The sequence below is a fragment of the Dreissena polymorpha genome, chromosome 1, assembly GCF_020536995.1.
Source record: "Dreissena polymorpha isolate Duluth1 chromosome 1, UMN_Dpol_1.0, whole genome shotgun sequence".
Classification (NCBI taxonomy): domain Eukaryota; kingdom Metazoa; phylum Mollusca; class Bivalvia; order Myida; family Dreissenidae; genus Dreissena; species Dreissena polymorpha.
In genome coordinates, this window is record NC_068355.1 from 183,491,192 (window position 1) to 183,514,630 (window position 23,439).

The following is a 23,439-nucleotide window of genomic DNA, read 5'->3' on the forward strand; positions in this document are numbered from 1 at the left end:
TTTTATGTGAAATAAACAATGTTTAGAACACCAACAACTTCAAAATATTAATAACACTTAGTGAAATTTGCAAATTAAGCCAATTATTCTTGTAAAAGACTATTAAATGTGCTAGAACTAGGGGCTAGCTCTGTGCAGAGTTTATTGTACATGAAACAATATTTGGAATTAGGAAAAATCCTGCTGTTTTGATTTAAATTGGGATTGTTTTATCGTTAACAAACATTTAAACATTGAGAACAAGAGCTATCAACATTATTTGCATTAAGGTTCAACTTATGGAGCCGAATAAGGAAATGAACTCAATGTTTCAACCTATTTAAACAAATATTGAATTGAGAATTTTAGCCAGTAATTATGGGAAATATAGACGTTTTGAGATTACGAATGGGACTGAATTATCAGCCCCAATTTTCAAAATACATAAAACTGTAAGGTCTCACCTGAAGCTCAACAAGCTGAGATGACACGCTGGCCTCGCTGATATTGTTAAGGATTGAGTTTGAGTTCTGATTAACTTCGGTTGAGCGTCGAATGGCGTACTGGATCATACAACAAAAATGCTGTCATATTTCGAGGCCTTCTTTAGCCTCGAATCAATACGATGCCCTTTGGGCTCGGAGTGTCAAGTTCTTGTAACAAAACCGCACGTGTTCGCTTTTAGCAGAGTGTTTCCAATATTTCGTGGATTTCGCGCCAGAAGAACACACCTCATTGATGTATCGTGTTCTGTATTTTCACAACCTAGTCATTACTGCCTTTCTTCGTCAGCATTAGCGTCAAAAGTGCGTTCTCTTAGGACACTTTTGCACCTGCAGCTACTGTTGCCCGAACTATCAACATCAAAAGTATTCCCCTTAGCAAGGTAACACTGTTGAATTTATGGCTTGATTTGTTTCTTGATTTTCTCAAATTCTTTGCTGAATTTCTGTTCGTCCCATAAAAAAATGGAACATGTTATTAAACTGGTCATTCTTCGTGATGTCCAACAGCGCGAACTGACTGTTAGCGTTACCAAAACTACTGCTATAACTCCTGGTGTCTTTAGCACTCGTCCCACTCGGGCACTCCAGCTAAACAAAACTACTCAGATGCGAGTGTGGGAAATTCGACACGGACATAGCGGTAGTTGAGAACAGCATATGAAATTTTGACGTGCTCAGAATTTCCTGCAGAACGGAATTGTTAAACACTGCTGACCCTTTGAGGCCGGAGGTTTAGGGGAGTAGCTTGGGGTCAGGAGAGAAGAAGGGTCGCCCTGGACTGGAGCTCCTGCAGGCCGGACTGGAGCTGTTGCTGGGCTAACTACATATCAATGCTGGTGCTCTCCTAAAAACAACAATAGCACAGTGAGTTATATGAACTTGTTACAAATGTTTATATTCTTTAAAAAATCTGCTTCTTGATTGGATGTAAAGGTTTTCAAGAGCAAAACGTCTATCTCATGAATGTCTAATCTGGCATTTTATTGGTTACTTGACGTAAATAGCATGAATGTTAATACAATTAAACTATTGTGTATTAAGACATAAAAAGTATTAGCTAAAGCTTTACTAACCTGTAAATTCATAATTATTATCCTAACTTAACTTTTAGAGATGAAATTTCATAAGCCAATATGCAGCTCATCAATATTAGGATGTGTAGCATGTGAAATCCACATAAGCAAATCAGGGAGGACACTTTGGATTATTATAATAAAGAAGTCACTTCTTTCTAGCAAAACCACATTAAAGAGCAAATTGATGTCCCTCTTTAGCCTGTACTGACTGCACAGGCTAATATGTGACAATTTAAGCACATGCATTAAGCCCCATTTCCCCACAGCACAGTTTATTTATCTTTATCTTTATAGCATGAATTTTTCTAATTGTACTCATTATATTAATCTCTTTACTTTTATAATGCATTTACAGATGTTTTACTGTTCATATATTTTTCAATAAACGGGAGGAAACAATTAAATATTAATGTCTTTGCAAAGTTGCAAAAAACACACACAATATTTTACCATGACTTTACAGATATTTGATTGTTAAAATCTGTTAAAATTCACACTAGAAAACAGTTCCAAAGTAAATCAACATGTAATAAAGCTGTTAGACATATTTAAACAAACAACTTAAAGGGCTACAACTCACTGCTGATACAGATCTTCAATTCTCTCCCTTGTTAGTGTCATTGATTAAACAGCAACTTAAAGGCAAACCCCACTGCTGGTGCAGATTTTTAATTATCTTCCTTGTTAGTGTCAGCTAAAATAATTAAAAAGCAACTTAAGAGGAAGAACTCACTGCTGGTGCAGATCTACAGTTACCTCCCTTGTTAGTGACAGCTTAAATGATGTAATATACGGATATGGATAGGCCGCGTACCCACACATTGCTGGACTTTGATACGGCTGAGCCTTTCATTAAACAGTCTTCCGCTGTGCTCAGCAATTGCTGTAACATTAAGGGGACCAATATGAAATATTTTGGCCCAGTCAGTATTTTGAACTTGTACATGTAAGTTAGTAATACACCAGCATTTTTTGCAAAAAAGCATCTGTACCACACAAATAAGGAAAATTTGCATCATAATAAATACTATTGGCAAAATTCCTAGCATAAAATCTTCAAATTGAGAATGATGGGTCTTGTTAATTGCACGGAAGTTAATTGTTAAAACCCATCAAAATATTATTTTACATGCGTTTTTGTGGCAATGTTAAGTGTCAGTGCGCATTTTATTATTCCACTTGCAAATACAGAAGTGTCTATTATGAGTGCTTTAAAAATAGGGAATTAAATGGCTGTTCATTTACACCTGGGAGTAAAATTATGTTACAGACTACTTGCCCTTAATGACTACCTGCTGACAAAACTAGTTCGTTTGTACTTTGATGACGCCAAAACATAGAAAATTTCATATTTACCAATACCAAGACACGATCTTTTTTTGAAAGTAAATTGCAACATTAACTTTGTTTGATATGTTTAGGGAAAAGTTAAAGTTTCAGAAAAAAATATACCCAAAACGTCCACAAACACAAATCAAATCACAGGGCTTGTTTTAAGTTATTTTTGTGTCATCCTTCGGTCTTGAATTTTTCAAAATTGCGAAAAAAGAGTACATTGTGAAAATTTCAGTTGCAAACTTCTTTAAATTGTGAAAATTTGAGTCAAGAAATTCAGAAATTCGTGAATAAATGCCATTCCCTAAGAAGGAAAAATAGCCACGAGTCATGACTCCTTTCTGACAGACTATTATTTCAAAAAAGGCCCTGACAGATAAAACAAAGCAAAATATTGATCACCAATTCAAGCTGGAGACTGGAATGTTACCCCCCTGATACTGGATAATCAGGGATCATATTTTCCCGCAACATCAATCGGTCCGGATATAAATGGGGAAAAGTATGCGAAAATGTATATCCGAAATCATGACAAATTACGTTAAAATATATACCATTGGTTTTGCCATTCAAGGTGGTATAATACAAGTACAAGTAAAATTCCCTTAGGCATTTTTTTAATCGGAACGAGTTTTCTCAACTGGGTTTTTCATTGTTGTTTCGTGTGCTGTTTAATCAGTCTTTTTTCATCGTTGTCCATATTATTAATCTGTGTAGGTCTATACCTATGTTTAATATTGTTGTCGACTCGATAACAGCTTACAAACATGCACTGAACCAAACAAATGTCTGTGCGTAAGTTTGGTACTGACAACAACAAACCAAATAATTAAGAAATAATTTGTTGTCAAATAACCCACGGCCGATAGTTTAGATGCGTAGGGATTTAATCACGAGAGCGAAGCATTTGAAACCACGCATCTAATTTTCCGGTCGTGAGTTATTCAACAACAAAGTATAAAGTACACGAATTATTTCGATTCTAACACGGTTTTACTAATTTACAAGATTTATTCAATGTATATTATTTTTATTGTGTACTATTTTATGTGAAGTTCCGCCCATAAAAATAACTTTCGGCTGTTCTGTCGATCAGATCCGCGACTTTCATTCATAATTATATTAACGGATTATTACGCTGGTGGAAAATGTATCGGCATGTTTTGTTTAGTTACAGCGCGTGCATTCAGGCGCATCTTATCGGATTCATCTTTAATCCGCTGTTCACAAGTTTTTTATTCTTGGTCTGGCGCGCAATAAACCGGTCCTGACCGGTTTAGAGACTGCAGCGAATGGTTTATCACATCTAATCGAGATAAGTATGTCATTAGGGTGTGTTAGCATGTACACTGTGTAATCGATTTCATGACATGGTAATTTTAATAGCAAACAGAATCGGACCGACTGTTTGGGATTTTCAATCGGTCTTTCATGACCCCAATCGGTCTAGGACCGACAAAACCAAAAAAAATATGATCCCTGTGGATAATGATTTATATTTGTTGGCACCTCCAGATTATAAAAAAAATACTTGTTCATGGACACGTAAATTTGTAGATTCATGATTTTGTAATAACAGGAATTAGCCCCTGGTCATTTTTATGTGTTTGAGTTTATTTCATGGAATAGTAAACCCACCAAATGAACTTTAATTAATTTCCAACAAATAATAATGAATTTAGAGTTTTTTTTCAACATTTTTCAGTAAAGTGTTTGAAAAGCTTTATTGTATTTATTTTTTAATTTTGATACACAGATGTTCATTTAGAACAATAATTTTAAATCTTTTAAGAGAGGTGTATTCCTTCGTTTAATAACGATAAAAACATAAATTGCTCAATACAGGTGAAAACCAATAACTAAACCTCGCCGGGACCGATGACAAAAGTTCGACCCATCTGGAATTCGATCGAACTGATTTCAAATAGATGTATGTTTACTAACATAACTTTGCAATAATTGGTTGAATTAGTAAGAACAGAAAATATATACGTCATATTTTTAAGTCATCAATATTTTAAAATAGTTATATATTCAATCAAAAAATTATCATATGTAAGGAATAACGCTAAGAATCAAAGCAATCATAAGCATTTTATAAACATCACCGAAAAATTAAACAGCACATTATGTATTAATTCATTTGTTGTTGTTTTTTTAAGAATTACATGATGTAAAAATACAAAATAATTTATTCCTTCAAGATGACATAGAACATGTTGTGATGCAGCCGTTCCAGCCATTATATTACAGCATCAAAGAAAAACGCCACATTGTATACAAAATGTCATATTTTACTCGAATCAATTAAACATTGATTAGATGACATGTTTGAAATTATAACATGCTTATAATCAAGTAACAGCTTTGTGGGACCCTTGCCGCTTTAAAGCCAAACGAACAAAAGAATGTGTGAAAATTGTGACCGGGACTGCAGAAACAGCTTGAGCCATCCGATAATTCGACCCCTGCAAATTTGAGTCATCAGGCAGAAATGTATATAAATATATATAGCAATACAAACGTGCTTTGATGCAAAGCGACTTTGAGCCATCGGGTTTAGATTGTATATTACAGTTTTAAGAAAATTGCCATTCTGCTGATCTGTGAACAAGTCCAAATACACCAATAGGTACTATCAATACATTTTTAGAGTATTTTTGAATTGTTTACATTCTTTCTTTATTTAAATGAATTTAATAAGAATAAGTTTTTCACTTTGAATACCCATTTACAGTAATTTATAAATATATCGAGATTTCAAATCTTTGAGAAAAGGAATATCACGAGAGCAATTAAATTTTAGCACTGTAATTTCCATCATCCATTGCTTACATAACTATTGCTCAACAATTATTGTGAATTTGCATGTATATGTACGTCATTGTTTCATTAACCAAATGTTAATCATATTGTTTGTATACCATATTTCTTCTCATCCGAATGTATAAATACCACCCTTAAACAGACTGAAAACCCAGACTTAATGAATGTGTATAGTGGTGTCCCACAGTAGCTAACATGAGACAACACTTTCCATCAATACTTGATTTTTGTTTTGAAGAAAGTCCCTTTAAAAAAAATCATCACAATCAGAAAGTATCCTCTATGATTAGTCTGTGTGTGCAATACATTTGCTAATGTGTGGATGACATATTGAATGCATTAAGCACTCGTTTCCCAGAACGAGGCTCATCTTGTTAAACTCTGTGACAGACTGTAGGTGGAATTGCTTTGAGCCTCCTTTTGAGAAAACAGTAATTTATTATTAATATTGCGTAAAGTGTCTTCCCAGATGAGCCCATACAGCCACACAGGCTACTCCGATAGACGGAATTTCGTTTAGAAGAGACTTCCTATATTCGAAAACTTCCATAAATGCATGGATGACATTAATGAAACTACATACTGTTCTTTTCCACCTCATCTTTTTTGCATTCTAAATAAACAGGAAATACACATGCATACATTTTCCTTGCCAAGTTATGGGTCTGTTCAACAGACCCACACCCAAAGCGTTTATTTAAAAAAAAAAAAATTCTCAGGATAATTATATCTCAATCATATTTCGATAAGATCTAAATAAGAGATGTGTTTGTCAGAAACAGAATGCCCCCTATTGCGCCGCTTTAAAATTAAAATGCAATCCCCAGCCATGGAAAGGCCGCGTCCCCCGACATCACTGGACTGTTATACAGCCAGCCTTTCACCAGACAGTTGTCTTCTTTGCTGAGCAGTAGCTGTAACGTTGAGCGAACCAATATGGAATATGCAAACTGCACAGGCTAATCTGGGACACTTTACACACATGCATTAAGTCCTGTTTTCCCATGCAACCTTACATTGTTGCCATTGCATGCATGAAAACTAACTCTAAAACTTTTATTACACTGTTCTGGGAATGAGGCCGGGGTCCTTCTTATTGAGAACAAATGCATTCCATGGAATCATATTTATAAGCTTTATTAAATATCTCACAACTTTATAAAAACTCAGGGCCTTATGAGGATGACAGAAATTCTCGGGGTGTTGTGTAACTGAGGTTCCTGTATGATAAGTTGGAAAGCATCGAGCTGAAGAAGAGTTTGAGTTTTTGATCCTCAAGTAAAACAAGTCCTGCTGTAAACATGATATACACAATAAAAGACGCCATTTTATGTTTTGTTAAATCATATCATTCTTGTCAATTTCATCTTGTCAAAATTCCCCCTATTAATGCATGTGCTCAAATTCTTATCCCTTATAAGTCTGCACAGTCTGCACACATTAATAGGGACAACACTTTCCTCTTCAAAGGTTTTTTTCGTTGAAAGGAAGTGTCCTTTTTACAAAAATGCAGTCTAGTCGTCAAGTGTCCTACCTGATAAGCTTATGTGGACTTGACATGCTTATCTGAGACGACAACAATTAATATTATTGATGAGCCGCATATTGGCTTATAAAATAACATCTCTGAAAGTTTAGTGAAAATGATAATTTTGAATTCACAGATTAGTATAACATTAGCCAACAATGTTTTAATACAAAATGGTTTAAGTATGCCCCCTTTCAAAGAAAAGGGGGCATATAGTGATCTGACTGTCCGTCTGTCTGTCTGTCCGTCTTTCCGTCACACTTTGCATTTAGGTTTCGAAAAATACTCATAACTTCTATGTCCCTTGAGATATAACCTTCATATTTTGTATGCATGTGTATATGTACAAGGCCTTTCCATACGCACACAAATTTTTACCCCTGTGATCTTGACCTTGAACTTAGGGTCTGTGTTTAGGTTTCGAAATCTGCGTTTAGGTTTCAAAAAAACCTCATAACTTCTATGTCCCTTGAGATATAACATTCTTAATACACAGGTTACATTGTAAACCATTATTATTTCAGGGACATTATTTTGGTTGATTTTAAGGGTTCACTGATCCACAAATTTATCACACACAGAAAAGTAACTGACACAAATTCATCATTTATTTTTCTGAACTGAGAAATCCACAAAATAAACTAATGTGTCCGTAAAAGTCTTTTTGACCACGAAATTTCGGATGAATATATATATATATATATATATATATATATATATATATATATATATATATATATATATATATATATATATATATATATATGAGTTTACACTATACAAACAAGTAAAAAGGGTATTTTATCTTAAGTAAATTCATACTTTTCTTTTCCACCTCATCTTTTGCGCATTCTTAATATATAGGGAATACATAAGCAGGTCTTTTCCTTTTATGGGTATGTGAAACGGACCCATACGCAAAGCGTTTTTCTTTCTTTAACAAGGGCTGTTTTGTAAAACATGCATGCCCCAATATGGGCTGTCAGTTGTAGTGGCAGCCATGGTGTTTATATGTTTTTTGTCACTGTGACCTTGACCTTTGACTTAGTGACCTGAAAATCAATAGGGGTCATCTGCCAGTCATGATCAATGTATCTATGAAGTTTGATGATCCTAGGCTTAAGCATTCTGTAGTTATCATCCGGTAACCATTTGACTATTTCGAATCACTGTGGCCTTGACCTTTGACCTAGTGACCTGAAAATCAATAGGGGTCATCTGCCAGTCATGATCAATGTACCTATGAAGTTTCATGATCCTAGGCCTTAGCGTTCTTTAGTTATCATCAGGACACTATCTGGTGGACGGACAGAAGGACCGACATGTGCAAAACAATATACCCCCTCTTCTTCAAATGGGGGGCATAATAAGTGCCTTATGATTAATATGTCTCAATTATATTTCAATAAGATCTAAAAAAAGTATATTACTAGCGTAATATGATTTTATTCTTTAAATTTAAGTTTTAGAAATAGTTATATTAAATTTGTTTTTCTGAAATCAATGGACTTTTCGCACACAAAAAATAAAAATCCCAAAATTGCATTTTTTCCCAAATTGGCCATGAAAAGGCCTGATAATTAAAAACGTCTATGTTACCTTCTGTGTATTCAGGTCATCCTTGTCCACCACATCCTCAGCATCCTTGTCCTGACTCGGCAGCGACTGGAGCAGCAAAATAGCTTGATGTTTTTCTTGTATGTATATTTAGGATTCACACAAATTTATATAAATGTAATGAAAATCAATAACAAATGCTCAACAGCATAAAATGTGGCAAATTAATAAATCTCACATCAAGTGTTACCTTTCTGTAAACATTGCGTAAAATTCCAATATATGCGCCTCCAAAGATTACTTAAACAATATTTTATATAAAAAATATTCATCCATATACATTTCTTACATGGCATGGTGTTCATAGAAATGAAAGTCTAAAAATAGCCTTAGTTGCTATGTACATGTGCATCTATGTACAAATATGAAATTTTCAGTTGAAATGCTTTGTTTTTTCATGCACAGTTTACAAGAACTAAATGTTAGGACCATAATGACACAAATGTTATGACAACATAACATAATATGCATTAGATCTAATGTTCAAACAAAAACCCTCACATTGTATAATCAGATAACAATATGTTCACATAAATCATTTGTATCTTTAACTACACATTTAATGTTGTATTGTAACATCACACACTACTATGTTCGTATGCTAAACAACACATTGTCATTGAAATACTAATCACTAATTACAACAACTAATACATACATGTACACACTATTCCACTCTGAACACCAGGATGTTGTCGTCCCACTTCTGTCCCACAATGATTGATGATGTGGTGCTGCTGTAGCAGACTGACCATGGGTACCTCACTCCATCCTCCTCAGTAGCCAGCGTAGCCAGCTTACTCTTCCCCTCCCAGCCCACCTGTAGTACAGTGTGCGACCTGGCTCCACAGACCAGCAGCACCTGGCCTGCAGGTGTCACATGTAGACCCCATGGGACCACTAGTGCTGGGTCTGAGTATGTAGCCAGGAGTGTGCCATCCCTGGCCAGGGTGAGAAGCTTGTACTGGTTCCAGTTAGTGATGTACAGCCTGTCTCCTGTGGGACTCACAGCACACTTGAATACTGCAAAACAGAGTAACATCAAGATATTGAATTACTGTCAATGTTAAATAATCTTATTAAACATACTGCAGTGATATTGTATTACGCATATGTTGCTATAAAGAGGCCTTTACACATCTAAAATATATGCATACATTTCAATGATTCAATAGTTAAGCGTGACAATAAACTTCAGTAGCAGAGCTATTTAGTTAACATTTGACATGTTTAAATGCGACTGGTGAGTTAGATATAAATTGAAGCAAAACAATTACACAGATGGAAACAATTACACATACTGAAACAATTGCACAGTTCTATCAACAGGTAAACATATTGTACATGTACAATCATTTTACAACCACAAAATTAAGACCAGGTCAGAAAGTGTCTCACTCCTAGGAACTCAGTTTCTATTTATAGACATGCCATGTAGTGACAGTCAAAATATTTCATTACTCATGTTTATAATCAATATTTCTGAATCTTGTTTTGGCTACAATGTACATGTAGTATTCAAGGGCACATATGAATTAAAGAACAATTTTTTTATAATACATCAGCAGTTTTTTTGCTATTACATCTGAATTTTATTTTATTATCATCTCACAAAGTATGTAACTATAATTTATATGATTTTTTTCAAAATAACAAGATAAAGGCCTAATGGGTCAATATTTGTTGATTAAAAAAATAAATCCCAACTCGGTTCATTTAGTCAATAAAAATTCCCAAATTTGTCATTGTATGAATTTAAAATAACACAATTTGACTAGACTCCTTTTCCCACAATGGCTAGACAAATCCCTGTACATAATACACATGTTATCAGGATGGATTCACCATGATTCTTACCTGCAAAAACAGATGACCTATCTTGGTAGAGTCTGCAGATCAGTTTGCCATTCAATGAGTATTTGTACAGTTCTTGACCAGAGGTGACAAAAAGGTCTCCTTGGTGATGGGTAATAAATGTACATTCATGTTGTAACTGAAACTTCCTGCCAGAAACAAGCTTTCCCTGGTTGACAGTGATAAACTGGACCTCATGTATGTTACTAGTATTCACAGCCACTGCAACCTCACTGGGTGTGATCAAACAAATGTCCAATGGCTCAGCTTTCACATCCCAGTGACTCACCACCTGGTACTGCTGGTTCAGCAGCTTGACATTGTCATTATTCCAGTCTACAACCAGTACCTGCCCATGGGGAAGAACACATATGCCTCTGATATGACATACACCTTTATCACTTGGTATTCTCACATTATGCTTAGTAATACTCTGGACATTAAACACCTTGCCTGACTTCCCCAGCAGAGTCAGTGCCTGCTGTATTATATGCTTACATTTTATGCTGGCTATAAGGCAGAGCTCCTTATTATCTCCAATTTTCTGAACAATTTCATGGAATTGTGACAAGTCATTGTGAAGACTGGTGCATTTATAAATAGAACTTGTAACTGACCCTTTTATGCTTATAACTTCCTCTTTTATATCATTTAGTTCCTTCACAGTAATATTATCAAATTCATTCAAAATAGAAAGAACACTCCAACACATTTCTTCTTTTAAATTATTGCCCGATGTACCCACAGAACTATTAAAACACTTATCTATATTAGTACTTAAATTGCCATGCAATTGTTCTATCATGACTGCCCCATGTTCCTTGTATGTTCTCTGCAATGACTGAACACTGGCCTCCTGATTTATCTGTAGGCTTTTGATTCCCCCCATGACAGTTTCCAGCTCCACTGACAGTCCCTGTAGGTCTGTGGGCTGCGTGTTGGTCAGCTCTGAAATCGGGGTCATTTTACTGCACTTGCTGAAATAAACAATTAATACATGTACATACCAAGGAATAGTCAGTGATATTATGTAATGCTTCAAACAAGTATACATTGTAAAATAAAAACAAACAAGGAAAATAAATGAAAGCGTTTTTCTAAGGCTGGAGGTATATAGATTTGCCCTTTTCCCTTAGTTCTTCCATCTTCGTGACTTTTCTGTTACATATAACTTATATAACACCTATTCCTAAAAAGTTTACGAGAACAGTAAACAGGCATGTGAGTTTGCCCACCTCTATATTTTGGTTCTGTTTTTTTTCAACATAATTTATACAAAACTTACATTTTAAAATATGTGTCGACTGAAACTTTCCATAAATTATTACCATTGTGTTGATATATTTTGCACACCTGCATATTTTGATATGTTTCTTTTCAACATGCCCAGAGTTATGACCCCTTTTTAGCAAAGAAATTAAATTTTTTAATTGTGTTGTGAGAAACTCAAAGAGTACAGCTGATAGTGAGATGAAATTTTATAAAAAATATTAAACACCATGTGAAATACCGCACCTTGATATTTTTGTTAAATTTTGTCATAAGGAGAGTAATGGCCCTATAGGCAAAATATTTTATTTTGTTAATTGTGAGAAGCGTAACTCAAAAAGGATTTTTGATAGGATAGATTGATTACATTCAGGAACATATTTATCATCAGGTAAACTCATACAACTCCATATTTTTGTTAATAATTGTTAAACATTAAGGTAGTAGTGAAACAAATTGGATTGTAGAGGTATCCATGTACTAAGAACAAATTTCTAGTTGCTTATATTGTTTTTACAGCTGGTATTGTTAACGTTGAACAAGCGAGAAAAGATCATTAATGCTCCCCCACCCCACAAAAAACAGGCATGACTTATTATTAAAGTCTATTCCCAATATTTTTAAATAATTACAACTCCTGTTACATTCATATGAATGCTGCATTATGATTGGATTTGTTCATGTGACCGATTTTTCATTTTCCGATGAACCCACATCGTATTCAAATTAAAACATGAATCTCATAGCGCTACTTTTTGATCATAAACAAGTTGCCGAATTGACGTAATGTTTTGCGCGAAACTTAGGCCAGAGTTTTTTAATAAAATGATTTTCGGACCCGCCAACTCTTATTTTTGACGAAACCAAAAAAAAAAAAAAATTATATAATTTCAATCTCGGATTTTTTTTTCGGGTGCCAAAAGCCAGGTTTTAGACACAAAACGCGTGTCGGGTTTTAGAGAAGTGATTTATTTAAAGCGTTTACCGATATCGCATTTAAATGTATCATAAGCGCTTTTGTAACATCGATCATTTTTACTGAAAACATGCAAAATGGTGGCGAGACCACGATGACTTTATACTGGTTTGGACTTCTTATTTACCAGGATGCTACAACAACAAAACAATTTATCAAAGCCACAAGTGGCCAAACAATTGGCGATGTTGTGCGCAAACATGTTGTTAACGAACACGACGAACTCGCTTCACTTGAAGCGTCTAAGTCAATGATTGACACAGATAAGGTTAAGTGTGACCCAACTATGCCAGTGAATGTTTTGGTCGAGAGCGACTTAAAATGCATACATGCTATTTTAAAGTACCAAACCCCACAGGATCGTAGTATTATAAAAGAAAATGCATTTGATGTCCTAATGGCGATGAGGAGGAATTACTGCTTCCTTCCATCTGCCAGGTAAACCATATGTAAAGTATTTAAGAAATTTTACAATTTTAAGCGGGTATATACGATTTTGTCAAATATTTATGAATTTATATAAAATGTGTAAAAAAATTATTATATATATATTTCAATATAAATTAAAATAAAAGTGATGAAGAACATGTGTCGAAAAATGCGAAATAAGCCAGATATCTGAAATAGAAAACGGCTGTACAGCCGAATTCGCCACCATGTATACCATACATGTGCGATGTGCATATAAACTTAGTTTAACGGTTTATTTGAATTCCTGCAACGATATCTATTCATACGACACACGAACACTATCTCCGATCCTAATACAAAGACGAATGCTTCGGTTATTGTAGGAAAATATGTACGTCACTATCGGCTCATGGCGCTAATTTGTCTTTGCTACATTTTATGAAATTCGGCTTTAATGTATATTTTTTCTTGCCTATTTTGTGTTATTGTAACATATTTTATCAATATATTACAATTAAACACATATAAAAAATCGTATATACCGTCTTTAATATATGCAATATATTCATTATTTGGCAAACCTGTCATTGCAATTAGCAGGCTGACCAAAAGTAATGATTTTATTTATTTTTTATATTAACCCTTTCAGTGTGAGAAACGAATTTTGAAGGCCTTTGCAAACAAATTGGATCCAGATGAGACGCCACAGAACGTGGCGTCTCATCAGGATCCAAACTGTTTGCTATTCTGATAGTATTCTTTGAAAAAAAATCGAAGAAAATGCTATTAAATTGTAGCAATTCAGCAGACGCCATTTAAGCAGACTACAAATTTCCAAGCATGCAAAGGGTTAATTGCTTTATAATTGATAAAATACAAATCTGTTTTGATAGTCTTGGCAAGGTGGTATATTTGACTTTAATAGTGACTTTTAAAAGATCTGTTCTTCATCAAAATGTAACATTGAAGGACATACTGTAGCCACTTTTTTCAAGGTACAATGTATTAAATTGAACTCATGTGTCATAACCATGAAGTGTAGATTTGCCGTACACTTTCCATCACGAGTGAACTATCTATCTATTTATACTGTCAATCAACCTTTCAAGCATTATAGGCAGATATGGACATTATCGAGTCCGTTTCTTGGGAAGAACCAGTACTTGGTGTCTATGGAGGAGATAATGAGAACGCTCCCCCATTTAATAAATCCAGATATTCTTGTTCAGTTATAATGTAAATATTCAGGGGTGTGATTGAGGCAAAGTCAGAGGGGAGGAAAATTCTGTTTACTGATTTTGACTACGCGAATGGCGCGCATAACACAATGACAAACATAAAAACAGACATTAAAATAAACAACTTTTTGTATTCATAACAATATTTCTTTATAAAAACCTGTTAAACTTCACATTAATCATACTGAGGATGCAAAGTAAACAGTGAAGCAAGTATTTATTGTAAGAAATAGCAGCAGTTTTTAATGTATTGAATGACAGTTAATAGACTAAATATAAACAATCACATTCAGGGATTTTTTTTGCCAGAAATTACAGCCGATATTCGGCTGCTTCCCAATTGCAAAAGATGACGTTTTTTCCTAAAAATTTGATTAAAATTTCCCAAAAAAAGACAAAATTTTCCCAATAAAGCAAATAAGATTACAATGTTATTTAGCAATAATTTCGAACGAGTGCCGATCGAGTTGCCGAGTCGTCGCCGAACAACAACTGACTTACGTATTTTTTGCGAATTTAGCCGAATCATTTTACGTTGCTATCCACATCTCTCTCTATATTGCGGAGGATACCGACGATAGTCAATGTATCCCGATTGTAAACGCCTGTTTTTACACAAGCCAAAGATGGCGGCAAGCAGACGAGAAATTTACAATGAGCGGCGAAAATGATAAATAACATTCAAATTAACAACGGATATCATATGGTTATTACGGAATAATTTAATGCGTGTGTCAATTAACGCAAAATACAACGTTTGAGATAAAAACATCAAATATTTATTACAAATCTTCACAGTGAATGTGCATCACGGAAATCAGTGTTGGGAAATTGGAGTTAGTCTACCGTTACTCACAAAGTTAATGCATTTAAGATGAGTAGACTATCGTTCGAAAATGGAAAGAGACAAACATGATATGATTTATATGTTAGTGGATCTGTGTAAAATCAGATTCATATGCATATTCTGCTTTATTATGTTTGTCACGCTTTACAGTTTACTGAAATAGCATTGAAGTGCAAGATCATGAAGATGTTGAAAGGTAAAGAAATGAAATACATTATTTTAACTCTATTTAATACATCATTGACATAGCAAGACCACTAAAGCGTTTTTTTTATAAATATTTGTTAATGTTTTCACCATATGATATTTAATTTAAAAGAATACTGAATTAAATTCTTACTGTTAAAGAGGTTATAATTAAATGGTATATTTAAGAATCTATATAGATTATTGCAAGTTCAATATGAATGTGGAAGGATATTAACTTAACATTGTCTTCTTTGTAAGAACACATTAAATTAGCACTTTATAATATACACTACGCGCCCCGCGATTTTTGCCTAAATCACCGACCACCGCGTTTGGGCCAACGTGGCAAGTCGCAGTGATTCGCCGCAAATCGGTGTGAATCCACTCTGTGGTTGATTCACGGTGATTCCGCCGTGATTTCACTGCGACCATCTGGCGATAAAGATCAGCTGTAGAATCATTGCGAAACACCGCAAATCGCGGTGACTACTAGACTTAGATCACATTGGATCGCGAAAATGTATTCAAATATGAAAGTAAACACCGTACTTGTTGAATGTCGAATCCTGATTTCCAAACAATATCTTTATTTGTTGAAATGACAATTGTACAGTACGGCTCACACAAAACCAACAAGGTTCGCAGCTACAGATTCTTTTGTTCTGGAAGTTTCTCTGCAGCCACAACGAGTATTCACTCCGAAAGAAACAGGTACAGATAATAACCTGATATTTTTACTTTTACGCGATTGTTTTAACATTTCGTCAGCTTCTCTGCATACTTCATACAATTACCATCGGATGTCATCTGTCAATGATTGTGTAGGTCATTAACCATACCGAAGAAATTTACATAGTTTAATATCGGAAATGAGACTTGCTTTAAACGTCGAAATAAAAGATATCTATTTGCTTAAGAGTTGCTAAAGTACACAGACGACACAAATATAAATAATGTCGACCATTTGAATAAAATCAAATGTTGGTTTATTTGTAAAATAAATACTTTCACTTCGTCCCGATTTTCAGAAAATGACTTAAATGTGCATCTAAATTTAAATTTACACATTGCTTCAGTTAATGTACGCGTCTCCAATCGCCATGCTTTGGGCTGCTAGATCTATTTAATAAAATAGTAGCGTGTAAAATTAATTTAATGGAACATTAGTAAACGTTTGTCTTAACAATTTCTCGAGCAATGTTGAACAGCATATACTTTTGAAAATGGAAGCTGTGAGCGTTCGGAATTATCGTTATTTTAAATGTTTCAAACATAGTTTGTTACACTTAAAATTAGGCGGTGAATCGTTTGATTTGGTGGCATTTTGTTTCATTTCGGACCCCATGCAATTTTTCAGATCATAATCTCTGTGCTTTATTACTCGAACTTGTTAGTTTTTGACCACATGTGCTACTAAATGTAACTATCAGACTGTGTATTATGGTCCATGCAAGTTGCTTGGGCCCGTGTTGATGATCCCTAAATGTTAGATAAGCATGTGCACTGTTGATTAAGTTGGTTAACCGTTTGTACAAAAGTTCTACTGAAAACCGCCGACTGCGTCTTTGTTTTATTATCCAATCAAGCCCCAAACATCCAATATCCGGTGTATTACCAGAAACAAACTTAAGATAAGCACGCGTCGTCTGTCAAAACAATGATTGTATGGCTGTTAACATTTTGAAGTAGCTCACACAGTTAATTCCCATATATGCTCTCAGAAAAAGACTTAAATTGCTTAAAACATTTAAAATAACGATATTTATTTTCATAAGAATTGCTAATATATATATATATAAAAAAGTTTGACAAATTCAATAAACAGATATTGGTTTATTTTCACAAAATAAACTCACTTTCTCGATTCCCAGAAAATGATGTGTACATGTTGCATAAAATCTAAATATAAATTAAGATGTTTATTGGTCGTTGAAGAAGATTATGAACTGTACATGACACTTAAGTGTGTAGTCAGTATACAATACAATAATTGTTTAATAATGAAGGAACTGAAACAGCGTAACGGTTACAATACAGCGTGTATGACATTCTTTAGGACTCTTATCGTCAATATTAACCAGAATTCGCTTTTAAAATGGAAATCGGGCATATGTGGGATTATCGAGCAATGGATAAAGACGGAAGAAGTTGCATGTATGTGATTGAGACAGTTGAAACGTATTCATCGAGGAATCGAGAGACTCGGGGAAAATACGATGATTACATTACAATCAGTTATGAGTTCTCCATGGCTTCAAACTGTTAATTGCATAATCAAAAACGCAATTATCACTCCTCCAGTTGCGGTATCATACCCATAGGTGCGAACACTGTTTTGTTTTATACGCAGCATTTAAAAAGACAAAAATAACCTGTAAGGGACATGGGTGTGAAATACATGTTGACATTTTAAAAAGGCTACTCTCTTATATCTGCCAACAATGCTAATAATCCCATATTGCTATAATCTCTGTGAAGATTAGACACGCACATGTAACGTAGGAAAATCGTTCTTCACCGCGTTGACCATGAGCGCTGTGAATCGCGGTGAATCACCGCGGAGAATTCACCGCGGAGATGATATTTATAGCATACACGGTGATCATGCTCGACCTAGCGTGATGAAACGCGCAAGATCGCGTTGATTTTTCACCCGAAATAAAAATAATGACCACTGCGTGTCGGTGATTTAGGCAAAAATCGCGGGACGCGTAGTGTAAAAATGCTGTCAAACATACTTTAATAATTTTAATTCTGTTCTTCTAATCATATTTAAAATATTTCCCAATTTCATGGTTTATTGCGCTATTTTTCCCAATTTCATGGTTTATCGCGCTAATTTTCCCAATCCAAAAGGCACAGGCTGTAAGAAAAAAAATCAAAAAAAATCACTGACATTTGAGTGTTCTTCTGGTGCTAATGATGAATTAACTGAGTTAAATTAATATATTTAATTTGTTTACCTTTCAATATCTTGCATTTCACATCTTCACTCAGTTCAAAGCTATTTCAGTTAACTGAACAGCGTGACAAACATAATAAAGCAGAATATGCATATGAATCTGATTATACACAGACCCACAGACATATAAAAATCAAATCATGTTTGTCTATTTCCATGTTCGAACAATACTCTCTAAATTGTTTTACTTCGCGAGTAGACTACACTCCAATTTGCAAACACTGGTTTCCGTGACACAAATTCAGTGGGCACATTTCTTAACAAAATATGTGTTGCTTGTATCTAAAACGTAGTCTTTTTTTTGACAAACACATTTCATTATTCCTATCAGACTAGGTGATGTCAGTCGTTTATTCGATTGCTATTTGTTATTTCAATAATCTTAATTTTCTCTTCACAATGGCGCCATTTGCAAACAAACCACAGAGCGCATTTTAAGAACACGATTTTAATTGGAAGATTGGGAAACGACAGCCAATTATATGGCTCGTTTTAAAAATGCTTAGGTAGAATCTACCAGTGTAAAATGCGGAGAGATTTCGCGGGCCGCGGATATTTCGGGTCGCTTATGAAATACGTTCGCGGAATCGGTGGTAGCCCCTCTCCCCCACATTTTTTAAAACGAATTTACGCAAATCTTAGAAGTGACATACAGGACAAACCGATCCGCGGAAATCCGCGGATCCGCGGAAAAATCACACCCCTGATATTTACTGCAGATTAAGAGCTCGTTACAGAGACATATACTGTGTACTCTATAATGCGTTTTCAATATATTGTTTCTTTGCATATGTGTGCAAAATTTCCCCCATTGGCCTATTAAAATTGATTTGTACTTGTGTCATGATCATGACTATGTTAACCATTGTTTGGTAATAACATTGTAAGATGATGATAATAATAATTCCATGCTATGCTGTGTGCATGTTTTCTGCGTATTTTTATAAGTTGATAGTATTCATTTTAATTTAGTTTCATACTGCATATATTGTAAAAAAAATGTGTTATTCTATCTCTACATAATTCCTCTTTGCTATAAGATTGTAGTGGGAAACTTGTACAGCTTTGTGTTATACAATTTTAAATAACCATCACAAGCTTAATCTTGTTAATTTTGTAACTAATAGATTTTGGTTTGTATTTTCTTTTAATACTCAAGCAACACTTGGCGTGTTTCATTTTTGAATTACATATAAAAGATGTTGTTTTAATAGAGGAATATTAAAGTGCCTAGGCAGTGACATAGGGGATTGGAAAACAGATTAAGATTTTTTAATTTGAAGATTGACTTTGCCAGAGTTTTTTTTAATACAGATGTTCATTTTGTCTTAAAAGGAATTGCTTGCAAAAGACATATTTGCGTGTTTGTGCATTTTCATTTGTAACAGAAACTGTTTCGATTTAAAGAAAATTATGCAACTATAATTATATTCGTATGAAATGCAGGTCTGTTAATAAATGTGTTTATTGCTAAATATTTGTATGAGAATGTTTAGAACATAATAAATTTCATTGACATTTATTATTTTGGTCATGAAATCTAAAAGAACTTCATACCATAACATTTTTAGCATAGTGCATTTTTGGTCACCATCTTTTTTTTTCTTTTTTTTTCCCCGTCCTCCTACTGGACACTTTTTGGAAAAAAATCTGAAAATCATTTTATAAAAAAAACTCTGGCCTTAATGATGTTGCTTTTTATTGGTCAATAACGAATGACGTTATATTTTTTGCACGAACTTCAACGATATTCACGGTTGATGGAGATGAAACCGAAACTGAAAATAGATTCATACGCTAGGTTAAAAAGGACTTGTATGGCCCTTGCCACGATAGAATTGTTGTAATTATAAGAATTGAATAGCATTTTTCTGCATTTTATCGGGGTATGAACTGTCAGGAAAATACGCCTTATTAATAATAAACGCCATCAAAGTTTATGCAAATTAGGCGTAATTTTCCCAACAGTTCATACACAGATGAAATGCAGAAAAATGCTATTCAATTCTTAAATAAGACAGCGATGAAAATCAATATATTGTTCAATAAACTGACTTGAACTGATTTTGCAAACACATGCTTTAAGTGTATTGAAATTTAATTATTAAATGCATTTACTGATGGCATTACTGTAATATATCTGTACAATGTCCAATGTCTTACAGTGTTATATTATAATTAATAATCTACTTCAAAGATTGTTATAATGGGTATTACAGGTTCTAAAACTGACTTCTAAACATTTATAATTTCATGTTATAAGCTTCTGTGACCTTTTACCTATTGACCTCAAAACAGATTGACCTCTTAATCTTCCTAGATGTAAACATGAAGCATTTTGCATGCCTGTAGGTCAAAGCATTCTCTACATATCCTGTGGAAACGATTGGTCTACAGACCAACCGACAAACAGACCAAAGGACAGATGCAAACCAAAATAACCCCGCATCTTAGAAGAGGTCCTTGATTTCTTAATCAAGTCTCAGTATGAACAATCTAGCCTGTGATGAGCGGCTTATAACATGCCACCTGGTCTACTACATGTATTGCCAAATATGTTTTGTTGTTATTTAACCTATTGCGATTATTTTGCTTTTGTTGTTGTATTTGTGGAAAAGAAGACGCCATTGTTTCATGTTTTAAAGGAGGATCCAAGGGATTGGCCTATTGTTTATTTATATGTGATATTGAAATTTCATAAATTAGCAAGCATAGAGTCAATGATTTTTAAAAATTGGGAATATATGAATAATATTTTGCAATTTACTTTATACTAAACGAAATAAGAAAAATGACAACTTAAAAAAAAAATGGTTGAAAATATCTTCTATTATTTGCAAAGAAAATGGTTCAATGGTAGCAAAGCAACAGTCAATCGCTGTTCAAGAGCTGTTTTCACATTTACAAGAGGGCCATGATGGCCCTGAATCGCTCACCTGACTCATTAAGATCAGATAAAAACTATGACCTCTATTGTCTACACAAGTTTGTCTATGATTTGACCTAGTTTCTGACCCCAGATGACCCAAATACAATCTCAATCCAGATTTCATCAAGATAAACATTATGACAAAATTTCATACAGATTGGATGAAAACTGTGACCTCTATTGTCTACACAAGTTTTAGTTTTATTTGATCTAGTGACCTAGTTTTTGACATCAGATGACCCAAATACAATCCAAACCCAAATTTCATCCAGATAAACATTCTGACCAAATTTCATCAAGATTGGATGAAAACTGTGACCTCTACTGTCTACACAAACAAATTGAGGACGGACGGACGCCGAACATCACTCTATCGAATAAGCGCACCGTGTCACTTCGTGACAGGTGAGCTAAAAAGGTTAATTTCCCAATTTTAATGAATTCCAAGACACAAAACACGTCCATGATTGTATTACACACGTTTTTACATTTAAGTGTTACTGTGTACTTACATGTTAATATTGAACATGGTCTTGAATGCAATATTTGGGGCCTATATTCGGCCCCATTTCCCCTGTCAAAAAGTATATATTTTTTCCCCATTTCAGATAAAAATTCCCCCTTGGATAAGAAAAAAATCTTAGTGCTGTGTAACCTTTCCGCGCACCTGCTTAAGCTGGTACCGGTTTCTGATTCAATAACAACACGTGGTTTAAAATACATCATAAACGAAAATAGCTGAAAGGCCAGTGATTATTCGGGAACAAAAGCTTATATTTGGATACATTTGCAGTCAGTGCTCACGCTGCTGCCAGACATTGTCGCCAATGGCGATTATTTTATCCAACTGGCTATTATTTCTTAAAATTGTCTAGAAAAAATGGCGATTATTTTATCCGCCTACATAAAAAAGGCCTCTAAAAGTTGTCCGACGAGTGCGAAACGCCTGTTAATCGGGCCATCAAGCAGGAAAAATCGATAACGAGATTACCTAGCTGTGTACACACTCGAACCTGTGTATTGTCATAAACGCGTCAATAACTTCTGCGACATTGTGGCCTAGAGCGTTTTTCTCAGTGTCCGACAGCAGCGATATATTTCGGAAAAAACGTCTTTAATCTCCCCGTGCTTTACCAATTAACGGTAACTGTTAGATCTGTTATTTTTTCGCCAATTAAAGTTTGTCATTATAGAAAATCGCCGCGAATATTTTCGGCTGATTTTGTTTTTCACGCCGTTGAAAATTGCCTGATGAAATGATCATTAAACGCCATCAACGAATTATCCCGAAATTACCTCTGTTTGTCGTCTGCTTTAACATTTCTTGATGTGTGATAAATTCATAATGATTTCAATAATAATAATAATGAAAAACACTTCTTTTCTCCATTTGAAGCATTTTTAGTAAAACGGCAACAACGCATACCCCCCAATTTTAGTCAAAACGCTGCGAATTTTTCCCAATTCAAAGGGACCTGGCATATGCTATGGCCAGCTAATTTTAACGAAACACGTGTTTGGAATTACACTGAGGTGGTGTATTTTAAATCACGCGCTGTGACGTTATTTGATGTAAACATGATCGGCATTGCGAAAGTGTTATTGTTGGAATAAATCATTAACATTTGGTATTGGCCTCTGCCTACAATATAGCGGCCGATGGCAAACGTCGTAATAAGACATAAAGCAATCGAACGATATGCACCTTTTATTTAATCATTAATGTGAAAAACGCGTACAATTTTTCGGATTGCTGTTTTCGGATACTGTATTTTTGTCGTCGATTTTGATTTATTTTCGAAGTTCATAATAGAGATAAAATAGAATGACGAATAAAAAAAGTATAATTAGTTAGGGCTCTGAGTGGGGTGGGGGCTCTGCCCTATATTCTCATGTG

The 23,439-nt window shown here is 34.5% G+C and overlaps 2 protein-coding genes across 15 annotated transcripts in view; one reads left to right on the top strand and one right to left on the bottom strand.

The window, feature by feature from the left end:
• The window catches only part of LOC127864178 (uncharacterized), a 677,094-nt gene that overhangs the window by 434,775 nt on the left and 218,880 nt on the right, over nucleotides 1–23,439 (bottom strand). For 6 of the 13 annotated variants that reach the window (XM_052403849.1, XM_052403848.1, XM_052403851.1 and 3 more), the window contains exons 5-9: nucleotides 10,725–10,950; nucleotides 9,526–9,890; nucleotides 8,850–8,915; nucleotides 2,142–2,255; nucleotides 444–1,329 (exon numbers count right to left, since the gene is read on the bottom strand). In XM_052403849.1, coding sequence (XP_052259809.1) covers nucleotides 9,535–9,890; nucleotides 10,725–10,950 — 582 coding nt within the window. In that variant the 3' untranslated portion in view covers nucleotides 444–1,329; nucleotides 2,142–2,255; nucleotides 8,850–8,915; nucleotides 9,526–9,534. Of the gene's footprint in view, nucleotides 1–443; nucleotides 1,330–2,141; nucleotides 2,256–8,849; nucleotides 8,916–9,525; nucleotides 9,891–10,724; nucleotides 11,699–23,439 lie in introns of all 13 variants that reach the window. The other 7 variants (XM_052403856.1, XM_052403858.1, XM_052403857.1 and 4 more) reach the window with 4 other exon arrangements.
• The window catches only part of LOC127864190 (uncharacterized), a 174,082-nt gene that overhangs the window by 32,065 nt on the left and 118,578 nt on the right, over nucleotides 1–23,439 (top strand). The gene's annotated exons all lie outside the window — the stretch shown is intronic.